The sequence below is a fragment of the Toxotes jaculatrix genome, chromosome 14 (genome assembly GCF_017976425.1).
Source record: "Toxotes jaculatrix isolate fToxJac2 chromosome 14, fToxJac2.pri, whole genome shotgun sequence".
Lineage (NCBI taxonomy): Eukaryota > Metazoa > Chordata > Actinopteri > Toxotidae > Toxotes > Toxotes jaculatrix.
This window is the reverse complement of record NC_054407.1, coordinates 14,301,649-14,315,766: the sequence shown is the minus strand read 5'-3', so window position 1 is coordinate 14,315,766 and position 14,118 is coordinate 14,301,649. Positions and strand designations below refer to the sequence as shown.

The 14,118-nt window shown below is 40.9% G+C and overlaps 1 protein-coding gene across 3 annotated transcripts in view; it reads left to right on the top strand.

Annotated features, from left to right (window-relative positions):
• The window catches only part of LOC121192850 (dipeptidyl aminopeptidase-like protein 6), a 67,236-nt gene that overhangs the window by 33,407 nt on the left and 19,711 nt on the right, over nucleotides 1-14,118 (top strand). For 2 of the 3 annotated variants that reach the window (XM_041054775.1, XM_041054776.1), the window contains 2 exons: nucleotides 10,805-10,919; nucleotides 12,899-12,997. In XM_041054775.1, coding sequence (XP_040910709.1) covers nucleotides 10,805-10,919; nucleotides 12,899-12,997 — 214 coding nt within the window. Of the gene's footprint in view, nucleotides 1-174; nucleotides 286-10,804; nucleotides 10,920-12,898; nucleotides 12,998-14,118 lie in introns of those variants that run through there. The other variant, XM_041054774.1, reaches the window with a different exon arrangement.

Genomic DNA, 14,118 nt, shown 5'->3' with positions numbered 1-14,118 from the left:
CAGCGGTCCACCGCTGAACCCTGCGCTGTCTGCACCCACGGTTTCCTCTTTATTTTAGCAAATCACTGGATACCCTTGAACACTTTGTACGTCCCCTCTCTCTCCCTCTCTCTCTCTCTCCCCCTCTCTCTCTCTCTCTGCATCTCACTCCGCTTCATTATTCTGCACCTGTCAGCAGCGGACGCCGGCGCGCGCTCTCTCCTCTTCCTCTCCTCTTTATCTATCATCATGACTTCTGCGAAAGACGCGAACGGGCCGGTGAAAGCGGCTCAGCAGCAGGATCAGGTAGGACCAACTACTTTTCCGTAATCCGGGTTTATTATTCCCCGCGTTTCCCCCGCGCTCGTTTCCGAGATGTTCGGGTGTTTGCGTCCCCGATCGCCCCCCCACCCCGGCAAGCTGTGTACCTTCAAAGGTATCGAGTATTTCGAGTTTTTCGAGCAATGGGTGTTTCACCTTTCACGCCACAGGAGTGCAGGGCAACGCTAACACCATACGATGCTGTAAAGTGGAAATTAAACAAGATGTTTCATTATCCTCCCAAAATATTAACCAGCGGGTTACATAAAGCTGATGACTTACACAACGATGTTTTTACTTGATTGTACTTATGTATTTTTTTTTTTTTTTTTACATTAAACAGTCAAAACTCTGCCAACTCCTATATGTTGTATCATGACAGTAGCAGGAGACTATAGAATAATTTCAGTCAAAATGAAAAACAGTTGTTAACACTAACAAACACTAAAAGTTGTGTAACTTAACAGCAACAGCTCACCAAAGTCTGCAGGAATCAGGAGTAATATCCACAGGCTAACAAGAACCGAGTGTGCTGTCTAACTCTGGAACATGAAAGAACCCAGTGAGCCTTGAAGCTCCCAGTCGGTCTCACCAGTGTTCTTTGGTGTATGTGCTGCAGCTTATACAGAAAGTGTTGAGGGTCTTTTGAGTCTGTAAGAGAGCTGGCCGAGCATCGGCTGAGCGGAGTTAGGTACGGGTTTGTGCTGAAAGTTTTCACCAGCGAGCTCATGGAGCTGCGGTAAGCCCAAACATGTGTCAGTCACCACCTGCGCTGCTTAAAGCAAGTTCAACTTTGTCACACAGTACTGAGGTGCTATTTTATTAACACTGTTTATGGTTGTAATGCTTTCATTTATATGGCTGGCAGTTTGGCAAACTATAAAGGCAGAGTGGGCAAGAGTTGTTGTCAGTGTTGGAATTAGAGTGTGAGCATAGAGGGTGTACCAGTGTAAACTCAATTCTTATCAGTCTCCCAGTAGAAAGCATTTGATCGTTCATTTTGGACCAGAACCAATGTCTCTTAAACAACCCTGTGTAGGAACACTAGCGTAAACTGATGATTTTTTAACAAGATAAACCAAAATATTAAAACACATGTAAATGTTTCCACTTAATCAGTTTCTGTTTGACTTTTGAATTTTCTGGCTGGAAAAATAGTAGACAGCTGCTGTTCGAATGTATGCACCAACAAGACACAACTTGTAAACATCTATCTAAATATTTAATGAACTTCTATTGTAACCTCAGTCCACAGGTGTAGCCTCTATACCGTGGTGTCCTGTTTTCAAGAACAAGTTGACTCTGTGAAAACAGCTTCTCGTCCCAACGGTGGTGCATTTTCAAGAGTTTTGGTTTTAGGGACACAAAACTCATTTTTGGTTCATTTTTGGAAGCAAAGCTAAAAGTTTGCAGAGCCAAAAGACAAATGTGTGAGCATGTGTGTGTGCAAGACAGAAATATAGAAAGAGAGGAGGAGTGAAAGACAAAGAGTGGGTGTTAATTGCTCTGTATTGTTCTGTCAACTCATTGAGTTTAAATTGTGCTGTGTATGAGGCCATAGGGAACACTGGGATGTGGTGTAACAACATGTAGACACACAATCCACTTCTGGGTTTACATAACTGAGCTCCTGGCACTGATATCATAATTTAGGTTGAAAGGTGCTTCAGTGAAATAAACTCATGTTTGCTCAAATGGAATGAGAACATCTTGACAATATATTTAGTTGCATAACAGTTGTTGATTGTTGAGTATTTGGCTCTCACAGTGTATTTTCAAAGGCTGCACTGAATATGGGAATATCCAAAAAGGTTATTCAGTTGAGGTGAAGGCTCTGCAATGAACATGATTTTTGCATGGGCAGGATATAATTAAGTTTGATATTTGTCAAAGTGTGAGAGGTTTTGCTCAACATTTGCGACACCTGTTTCTTGGTGGCCTTTCTCATCTGTGTGAAGATCTGTGTCTTGTGTCTTGAATTCTGTCTGCGCCGTTGAATATTTTAAGTGTATAGTGTTTATTTTGGCGTCCTATTCTGAAAGCAGGGGTGCAGCATCCACAGCAGTACAGCAGATTTTCAACCATGTTTAGATAAAAAAAAAAAGGGGGCGGTGGGTGGGTGGGGGGATGCAGTAGCTCTTGAGAGGAAGTCAGATGCCAGACTTGAAAAAGGGGTCTCGCAGAAAGTGAAATACACAACATAATACATAGCTATCATTATGCACCTTTGTCAGTGAACGGAAGGATAGAGCTTTTATTTGCTCCAAGTGATTTTCATACACGACCGGCCTCAACTTCCTTTCTTTCCTCCAGCATGCACAGTGCACAAACATTTCCTGTTGGACAGGGAGTGCGGATAATATACACCCCCCATCACTGATGCCGTAGCTTCGACAATGACCTTGCTCACTGGCAATATCAGTTTCAAATGCGAACCCCAGCCTGTGCGTCTACTCTTTAATGATGCAGAGACAGAGGCAGAGAGATGGAGATATCATAGCACAGGAAATACTCTGCAGCTAAGAAGCACATCTGAGATTTGAACTCCAGCCCTTTGGACTGCAACATCACTGCTGCTGATGGTGGAAGTTTTAAGGCGTTTGGGCACAAGCTTAAATCTGAAATATAAGTAAATAAGTAGAGGTAAAATCTGGAGCTTCTTCTCCCTTTAAAATGCTGCGTTCTTCATTAGTGAAGTCACTACAGGCTCAGGAAATGCATCTCCATATTCTTCATCTGATACGCCATCACTGTCACACGCTTTTGTGGCACATCGCTGCAAACAGCCCTCACACTGTTTCTGAGCATGATGCTTTAAAGTCGCATAGGAATTATCACCACACCAGTGCTTTGTTGCTCTCAGTTTGTTGTTCATGATCAAATCTCCACCATCACTGTTTTCTTGCTGCTTTTCAAACGTGAGGGCGTTGTCTTGTTCAAGGTAGAATCCACTTTATACCATTTCCAACTGCAGGGTAGTTGTATGGTTACAGTGCTGTCATTTAAAACGAAATCCAGACTGAGGGGAACAAAGGTGGCTAATGCAGTATAAAAAGACCTGTTATAAAATGGATGAGATGAGTACACCCACAGCACACCCAGATTCTGAAAAATTCAACTGTGATTAAATTCACTTTTAATGTTTTGGGGATTTTTTTTTTCTCTCTAAACTTTCTTCATGCTAGATCCATTTGGTCTGCACGTAATTATTGTGACAGGATAATAGGTCTCTTATCTTTCCCTTTAACTCAGAATGGATTTAATTTTCAGGGACATTTTGAGGGAAACATTCAATTTAAAAAACAAAAGCAACAAGGGTTACTTCGGACTGATCCAGTCTTCGATGATTTCACCTCAGTCATGTTGCTGTGCGCTACGGTTCTTGATTAAATGATTAAAAGATACCGTTCCACTTTTGTCCAGAGGCAGGCGGTAATTCATATCCTCTGAGAAAACACTTCTTTTAGAGTCTGCAGGAGTTAACGCCGTCTCATTTTTACTTTCCTTATTTCCATCCTGGTTTCACATACTCACAATGACAAGTTATTAATTCTTACAAAGACCAATGAACAGCTGCACAAACCCCAGAAAATATCTACTCGTATCTCCATGTTTTGTCTTTTTTTTGGTCACAATAACTCACATTTCCCACTTTTATGGATCTCTTCCCAGATCTTCTCACTTCTAATCTCTGAAGCATATGCTCAAATATTTATTTATTCTACACAGATTGGGTTGGATTTCCACCCCATCTGTTTTGTGGATTCTTTCAAACAATTAACTTCAGGAAGGGTCACCAAGGAAATCTATACACTTTCAATTATACCAACACACTAAGCCTCTGTAGTTAATCTTTAGCAAATACACTAAGCCACTTTGCTATGGTATTCTTTGCTGGAATAACATTACAGAAGGAAAATTTTTGCTCATGAATGGCTGTGTGTGTGTGTGTGTGTGTGTGTGTGTGTGTGTGTGTGTGTGTGTGTGTGTGTGTGTGTAACCGCTGTTCAGGATGCAAATCTTAAACAAAGATATTATTGAAGAAAACTATAATTTGGCTGTTTTGTTAGAACAGCACAAGAACATTTGATTTTTATATTCATACCACTCAGTCTTTTGGGGTCAGTGTTAATACCAGTGACTCAATGATCACTTCACCAGACAGTTTGTAAAACTTGCTTCTGGTTCAGAATGCTCAAATGTGTTGATGTTGACGTTTTTGGATGTTAGTGGAAAGTCTTGAAAACCATTGGATTGCTGTGTAATTTGCAACAGACATTCACATTCCCCACAGGATGAACTGCAGTGACTATGGTGATCCTTGACTTTCCATCTAGTGCCATCATCCAAAATTAAAATTCTAATTTGTCTAATATTTTGGCTTATGACCAAAAACCTGTAAAACTAAAGATGCTGAACATGGTTGCACATTAGCAGTTGCACAACTGTGTGAGCTACAAAGAGCTGCCACACTAGCTGTAGTCTCTTATTAACTTAATAATGATGTTCGTACTGCTGCTTGTATGTTGTAATGTACATTGTTACATGTGCAGTATGTGTGTGTTTCTATATTTTTTGCTGTTTGTAAAATGTGTGCACTTAATTACATAAAATCTTCCTGTTTTTAAATCTAACTAAAAGACATCCGGGTATATATGGAGATTGTCATGCCTCACTGGTTTTAAAGCCAAATGTAGAAGGGAACACACACAGACACTCAGAGACACTGCATAGAATAGATCCCTTGGAGCACCTCGCACTCCAGCCTAGTAATGTATCGGATAAGAAGATGGGTACTGCACTTATTATTTTTGAATGAGACACGCTGACTGGGTGTAATTTAATTTAATATTGTCAACATTCAGAATACTGAAGGCGACTGGATATATTTATGTGTCTAAGCCATGGAAGAAAAAAAAAGCTTCTCATCAGATAATGAATAATTTATTCCCAGGTGAAATCAGATAATGGCATAAAAGGCAGTGGTCTAAATCATTTAATATTATTTCTGACTCCTTGTGAAAGAACAACACAATGCACTTGTCTTCTTCTCACTTACCTCACCAATATATGAATGGTGCCACTAGTAATGCTACTTCTACCACCACCACCACTAGTACCAATGATTTAATAAAGCACATACATTTTAAGATATTTAAACATTGTGTCCTATTTTCAGCTAATAAGCGTCTGATAAACTGACTATACTCCACTTGTGCAGCACCAAACAGCAAACAGACAAAGTTAGCAACTAACAGGTGAATATAGTGGAGAATTTAGCAGCTAAAGACCCAGATATTTCCCTCGGTAGTTAGTAGAGACCAATAGCAGTGGTAAAAACCATTATGCCGTACAAGCTGGGAGGTCATGTTACAGATGGAGACAGCCGAAGGCATGAGTAAGCTACTGAAGAAGCATGTAGATCACAACTGTTGCTGGAAAATTAGAAAAACTTCAAAAGGAAAAACACAGTAGAGCTTGTGAATCAACCTGCTATGGTTCCTTACTCTTTCACCTCTATTGAGTTTAGAGAAATGTGATTCAAACAGAAATTTTCAAATGTAAAAATTATGATATCGAGAGAAACAAAGCAGAATTTTATTCAGTAATCCATTAGCTAGCGACGCGTTGTTAACACTGAACTTTTTTGCAGTGTTACAAATAATGATTGTATGTTACGAGCTCTTAGGTAAATATTTCGCAGAGTACATCCCACAGTTTTCTTTCCCATTTACTGTCTCGCAGTACTTTTCCTCAACGTTAGTCATTAGCTGGAGGTGTTTATCTGTGTAATGTGGTCTACAGTTGCATGGCTTTAATTACCAATTTTGTGCCTCCCTCTCCTTATCAGAGCTGATCCCTTATCAACTAATATGTCTTCAGGTTACAAAATCTCATCTAAAGAACATTTTGTTTTTCAGCTCAGTGGAACCCTCGCTCTCCACATTCTCTGAAGTGGACAAAGACTGGCTGAATAGACAGAGACAGACTGATGCTCTACTGTCCATGAACCAAAAGACAGTTGGCATGAATTCTTAATCTCACTCATGAATGCCCATGATTTATTGATGCCGTTCCAGAGGAAATGTTTGCCCCCATGTCCAAAGGCTACTGCTTCACTCTCGAGTTTGACTGCTCTGTCAGCGACTACATTAGAGTGGAGTGACATATCGTGTGTCAAGTGTCCGATGTCTTTAGACAGCTGAAGTTTGCTTCCGTTTCAAATGTCCGCATTCCCTCGTGCAATATGTGTCTCGTTTTCTGAGTCCTGAGTTAATTTCTTGTGACCCCCCCAGGGCAAATTTCCCACATGGCACTCAGCAGTAATATTAGTCCCCACTGTACTGTACAGCAGCCAGCACCATCTTCACTGCAAATTGGACTCAAATGGCTCTCTTGGTTCCCTTGGAAACCAGGTGCTCAGAGATCAGGAAAGATCCATTTCACACTTCAGCAGCGAACAGAGAGACAAAGAGATGGTTAGACAAAGGGAAAGTGGGAGGGAGAGAGGATTAGAGAGAGTGAGTGGTGGGGGGGGATAAAGGAAGCTTGACCTTAAAAGATGCTTCATTCTTATGGCCCCTTTGTCTCGAAATAGAATGAAAATAGTAGCAAATGGATTGAAAAAATGTTGTTGCTTCCCCTCATGGGATTTTCTACCCTTTAGAGTTGTCGGCACCAAGATGCACAGGGTTTGTTTAGATGTGGTGTCTGTAGAGAAGAGGGTGAAAATGGCTGCAGTTCTCATTTATTGATGCAGCTTTTATTGTTATCAGCTGTAAGGCATGCATGCCTGCTCTTCACACAGACTAACAGAAGGAGATGGCTTAATGCAGACAGCCAGTAATGTCTCACCATGTCTGAAAACGTAGCCAAAGGTCAAGATGTCCTCTCGCACACAGACTCACTTTTTGCTTTGTTAAGACCTTCTCCTCAGAAAGGTCAACATCCAGATCCTCAAGTTTACAGCTGCTGCATAGTTTGTTATATACTTAAACAGGCTGAACCTCAGGGAAATCAAACCAGAAGTTAGATTTTGCGCAGTACGTCTCTATGGGGTTTTCATTTGCTGGAAACAAAGAAGATGCTGATGATTTTCATACATTCTATGAGAGTGAATTCTGCCTGAGTTTGGAGCTCTCTGTTCATTTGTGGTTGAGTAGGTGGGTGAAATGTTCCACATTTCACACAGGGATAAAGCACTCTGCGGGGATAAAGCAATCAGAGCTAAGACACTTTAATAACAGTGGATCGTATGAGAGAAGAGTGCTGCTGTTTTAAAATAGATGGTGCTACTTTTCACTCTAAGTTTCAAACACATTGTGGTGGTGATGTCTTTAACAAGAAAGACAACAGATGAATTAATTGATGAAAAGAAGCAAGTCTATACAAAAATTATATATATTTGGTATATACTTGTCGTGTGAGAAAGTATAACCAGTAGAGCTTCCTTAAAAAAGAACTTACATTCATCACTAAAACCTAAAACAAGGCTTGTTGTTCTATTTGGACCAAAGCAACTCTCACATTGGGTGTTAAAGACAGCTAGATGCTGGGATTTCATGTGTTATGGAGCAAAAAAAAAAATAGTCACAAATATTAGTTGACACAAACACTGACAGCACTTTCAGCCTTGTACTTTCTCCAATAGGCACACTTTTTCAAAACTTCACAGCTCCTTCAAATTGGTTTTTACTCTTCAGACAGTTCAGCCATTTCTATCTGTCACTAATGGGGGTTTCAAACTGTGATTTAGCAGTAAAAGGGTCAGTGAAGAACCTAATCTGCAGCCTTTTTACTTGTAGAACATGGGAACTATTCTCAAAAACTCTCTTGGAGATCAAGCACTGTTACTTACAGGACAGTTTTTTTTCCCCTCACATTTTAAAATGTGACTTCTCTTGGATGGAAATGTGTCCACGCAACACCAGAAATGCATTTAAGCCAACAGATAATCAATATAACTGAATTTAAAACTCCTAATGCTTAGTTTTAACATTGTACTCTGCAATAGCTTTTGTTAATTGAGTGGGTGGTTCAAATAGCAGTGGCAGCAGATTTAACGACTCTGTTGAACACTGCTTACTTTGTCACAGGAAGTACAATAAACATCGATCACATCTTCTTCAAGGCGGTGATATATATCCAGGCATATTGACAGTGAGTGTTAATAGTCGTATCCATTTCCACTGGATGTTCTTTCATTGAGGATTTTGCAGTGAGAAAGGCCAAGGTGCCAAGGGAAGGACAGGAGGGAAGCTACTAGTGCTCGTCAGGTTGTCTGCATCCTACATTTCCAGAGCCTGAATTAGTCCACAGGGCTTGTGGGAGGTGTATTTAAGATTCAAAAAGTAGGCTGTCTGAAGTAATTTTACCTTGTGCCTCTTGTGCCTTTGGTGCAGCGAGTACACTGGATTTGCCATGGATGGAAAAATGACTGGGACTAAATATTTACTCACTTGCCTCCCAGGCTGGCATCAAAGTGCTGAGAGATACTTTTCCTCTGTTATTTGGCATCAACCCAGCTGTCACATTTATAGATCTATACCTCTCAGTCAGGTATAGGCTGCGCTGAACTGCACTGAACTGGATATTGGACTGGGATGCATTTAAATCACCGGCCCGCACTAATCGGTTTGCCATTCTCAGCCCAGATGTGTACAGAAAAACAAGCAAGCAGATGCAGAAACAAGGCTGTTATCTGCATGTCTGTCAAAGCATCTGATTATTTCATTTCTGCCTCAGTCAGAGGCCTGAGGTGATTGTTGGTATCAAAAGCAACTTCAGCAGCGCTGCCTATTAGAGTATGATAAAACTGCCAGATTAATATCTTATGAATCCAGAATACAAGTCCATACACCTCATCACAAAAATATTTACCTCTGCAGCAATAAATCAGCTTATTGATGTGCCTGCTGTTTTACTATGTGTACTCACTACCTACTGTATTGATTTACTTTGTTGTGAGACAGAGACAGTATGCGCACAGGCAACGTAAATTCACACACACGGGCAGAGATACACACTCAGGTACACATTAAACCCTTAAATGGAAAGTAACTTGCGATATAGCAGTTTAAAGGCTTAAAAAAAAAAGAAGCTTCATTTATGCCCAAGAGTTGAGCAGTCTGTTTCACTCTCTCATGCACACGCACATACATACTCACACACACCCCTCATTAACTTGTAGATGGTTCACTGAGCTGCTGCAGACTGTATAGACCAGGTCTAATTGGTTACAAGGATATCAGCAGCTGGACTGATACGGGTGGCTGGAGCTGCTCAGTTTCCTCACTGACTGTGACAGAGAGATTTATGTGCAAATGTGTGTGTCTGTGCACACACACATAGTCTCAGACGATTCATTCGATAGGAATGACATCTGACACTTAAACGCTGAGGTTTAAACTCAAGCCCTTCAACCCCCAAATTTCGTTCATTCATAAAATGTTTTCTAATGCAGTGATTTCCAGCCAGTGGTATACTGGGGGTACTCCTGCAGTTACAGAGACATGCTTGAAACAGATAGCTGAAGCAATGAATTAACAGTACAAATATTTGTAAATGTAATGGATAAATAGTTGAAAGAGATAGCAAAAAGTATTAGATAAACAGTTAAATTAGTTAGTTGAAGTATTGTAGCTAACACTAATGAATACACAGTTAAAATAATTACATTAGTTCATTTGTCAGGGCTTGGAACATCTATTGTGCCATTCATATGCCAAGTGATTTCCGAATCTGTTTACCTGGCCTGGAAATAACAGCATGACATGAGACTGAGACATGTAATGACAATGCCACAAACCTAGAAGTAAAGGGGGTGAAAGACAGCCTGGAGTTAAAGAGGTTTTTAACCTAAATCTACATTTTATTCAAGAAAACTGTTTAGACCCTTTTGGTATACGTTAAGGATTTTGTGTGTATATGCTATAGTAATCTCTTAAAGGGCTCTTAGATCAAAAATTTAAGGATCGGTGTTTTAGAGTATGGGGCAGTCTTCAAGACCACCTGATTACTGTCTCCCACACTTCTGTTTTGTATGTCCTGTGGATTTTTGCAGTATATGTGCTTCGAATAGCGCTGATTAGCCATCTACCATCTGCTGGGCTGTGTGAAGAGAGCAGCTCATTATTCTGCCTGTTGTGTCTGCACTGAAGCTGTAGCTCCACTCCAGCTATCAGGCAAAGCTGCGGGGACTCTTCATATGCGAGCAGCGGGGAGCGGCTAGAGGTTGTAGTGTTACTGCACACAAGTGGCTGAGTTGTCAGCATCTGCCTGACAGAGAATGAGCCGTCCTCCGGCCAATCTCTGCCTCCGACTGCGATTGTACAAAATACATCTGTCTCACGTATGATGAGATGAGCTCTAAAACGCTGTGTATCCATTTTGAGATAAACCCTACAGGACTGAAATCATTTAATGATATTTAGGCTTGTTTGTGTATATGTATACATAAGTGTATGTAAAGTATGTAATGTGTTATGTATGTAATGCTTCTCAGGACCTTGTGGGCAGCGCTCCGACTCAGAGGAACTGGAAGGGGATAGCCATCGCCCTGCTGGTCATCCTGATCATCTGTTCCCTGATTGTCACCTCCGTCATCCTGCTGACTCCTCGTATGTACAGTACTCACACACACACACACACACACACACACACACACACACACACACACACACTCACACTCACAAACACATATGCTAGCAATCAGAATGTGCATACTAGGCCTGGTAAAAGGCAAGGTGAAAGGGTCGAGGTGGCGGATAGGCATGTGGTGTGTTTGACACCAATGTAGGAGACCAGAGCATTAGGGGCTCTAATTTAAAAAATTAAAGTAATTTAGGGTTTTGCAGACTTCTCCATAATTCATTGTCTTGACAGTTGGGTTGCAGAACTCTAAAAGTTGTGCCACTGCTAGATTTAACATATTTGATTCATGTGAAAATAGTTTTAATGTTCAAAAATTCCATATTATGCATTCTCCCGGATTCTCACCAACAACTAATCATTGTTTACTTGGGCCATGATCTAATGTCTCATCGGATGTCAACAGCAGTTTCTGAGACATTCTGGTAACAAACAATACGACAAACAAATGAGATATAAATCCTGATTTCCCTGGTGAAGGTAACGACATACACAGTATGCAGTCACTCTCACTTGCACTTGTTCTCTGCCTCAGCTCACATGTATTCTGCACAGCCTTGACTTTAAATTGGGAACAGCAAAACATTTCACACCTCAGATGAAACTGAGCGACCACATACCTCTGCCAAGGATGCACAATCCTCTCAAGTGTTTATTTTAACAGTGGAACAATATTCAGAAATTCTCAAATATGCATCTGGAACTGAATATGCATCAAAAGAAAAAAAAAAAAAAGAGTATTCACACACGCTTGTTTAGATGTTTGATGCCTCAGTATCCACATATCCCACTCGCATGCTGTGCTTTAAATTCAGCACTGCAAACACAATTCAGATGAAGTCCCTTTCTTTCCCCCCTCTTGGCAGCAGGATTCAGCGTTTTCTTGCAGAGCAGGCAGCTATTTTAATTTGATAACCTTGTTTCAAAGGGGGCAAGGTTTTACAGATGACATGGTTTCTCCGGGTTGGTGATTGTATAACGGTTTTATACAGAGGCAGGGTCATCATCTCACTAGGTAATGGGCCTTTTAATGTGTAATGCCATTCAGGCCTGTTTAATGGAGATGATTATGCAGTAATAGCATCAGCCATTTGTCAGATTGGAACAGCATCAGAGATACCATTTGCCTCATGTTGGAAATTAGCTTTCTCCCCTCACCCTGCAGCTTCTTGCCAGACAAGAGAGTTTCTCCGATTTTTCAAGTCGATAAACACTTGACAGTGTCTGACATGGTATTTACACACTCAGATCCCTCCACTCAGTCACAATGTGAAGCCTGCCGAAGAATCTGTCAACTAACCGTTTTGTACAGTAAAACTGGGCTGTCAGCCGTCCTGACAACTTGCGTCTAACGGTTGTTTCCTGAGTAAAGGTGTGGTAGAAGACAGTTAAAGAGCTCACACTCGCAGCATCTCTTTCCTCACATCCGCACCGACTCGTTTGTGTTCCCCTGTTGTCTGCTCCACCTGCAGTTCAGCTGTCAGCTTCAGATCTCATTTTGAGTTTTGGGGATGGAAGGAGTCGCCCACCCGCTGCTGAAAAATGAAGACAGCAGATGTGAAGTGATGCTCTCAGATCAATAGAGCAATACCAAGGGCCTCGTTCTTGTTTGTGCCTTGTTCCAAATTGCTCTACCTATAGTGGGGAATAGTTGTTGGAGGTGCTATCTCCATAGTGAGATGGTGACAGTCTCTGGTATGAGGCCCCCCTGAGCAAAGAAACTTATTGACAGAAAAGTCAAAAGATTTTCTTCATGTTTCTTTTCTTGGAAACTAGTAAACTCACTTGCTTGAAATGCTAATAAATCTTACAAGACTGAAGGACAGATTCTTCAAGGTTTCTTCAAAAATCATCAAGACAAATGTCTTATGAATATACATGTGAGCTTTGGTACATCATGTTTAATTAATGCGTATTTATTTGTCTATTTTGGTGGTGCACTTGACAGGTGAAGATGACAGCCTTGCCCTTAAGAAGAAAGTGACTATAGAGGATGTTTTTGGTCAAGACCTTCGCATCCATGACCCAGACGCCAAATGGCTCAGTGGTGAGTGAACAGTTTGCCTTTGACATTTAGGATTGGACACTCATGTCAAAACACAAAACATATCCAGACACATTATGACAGGCTGCTGTCCATAACTGAGAATAAACAGTTGTTTGCAAAAGCTTGGGCCCTCCTAGGTTGATTTATGAGGTGAAACAAAATAAATACGACCTCTGCAGCAAACAGAGATTACCAAATGAACTTTTCTCCGAATGTTAATGCACTGTTACTTTTTATTTCATGAACTTTAAAAATGTATAAACATTTCAAAGGGTCATCGTGACATATGCAAAAGTCTGGGCACCCGTCTACTTGTAAAGTCTCAGAACTTCTTGTCAGGCCTTAATTGACTTGTAAGGCAGCTCAAGAACTGTCATCAGGATTTGTCAGCTGATCACATTTCCAGAGCAGATAAAGCCTCTGACTCCTCAAACCTTTTGGTAACGCTCAAGAACCATGGTCTCGTCTAAGCAACTGAAGTGAAGCTAATTGATGCCTACAAAGCAGGGGGAGGCTATAAAAAGATATCAAAGCGCTTCTGGCTTGAAATTTTCTCAGTTGGAAATGTCATGAAGAAATGGCAGTTAAGGGGAACTCTGGAAGTCAAGACGAGATCTCGAAGACCAAGAAAACTTATATATGTATGGAGATAAAACAGCACATCTTGCAGAAAGGAAAAGCAAAATCCCCATACGACTGCAGAGGATCTGTAAGAAGGTGTAGCTGGCACAAGAGTGGTGGTGCACCATTCAGCTGTGCAGAGCTGATACACAAACAGGGTCGACATGGAACTTTATCTACAACCTCATCACAGAAGTCAGTGTGTGAAAAGCAACATCTGGATAAGCCAGAGGTGTTTTGGAAATAGGTGCTACGGACAGATGAAGTTAAAATTGATTGGTTGATTGGCCACAATCACCAAAGGTGTACAGTATTTGGGGGGAAAAAGGAGCAGCATTTGGAGGAAAGAGCACCTTTCCAACTTTTTAGAATGGTGGTGGAAATATTCTGCACACAACTATACCACTGGTTTTAATAATAAGTTTTAATAGAAAGTATTTTCTTGCTAGAAATATATAAGATTACATTGCAAGCAAAAGCAGTGTCTCCTTTCAGAAGCT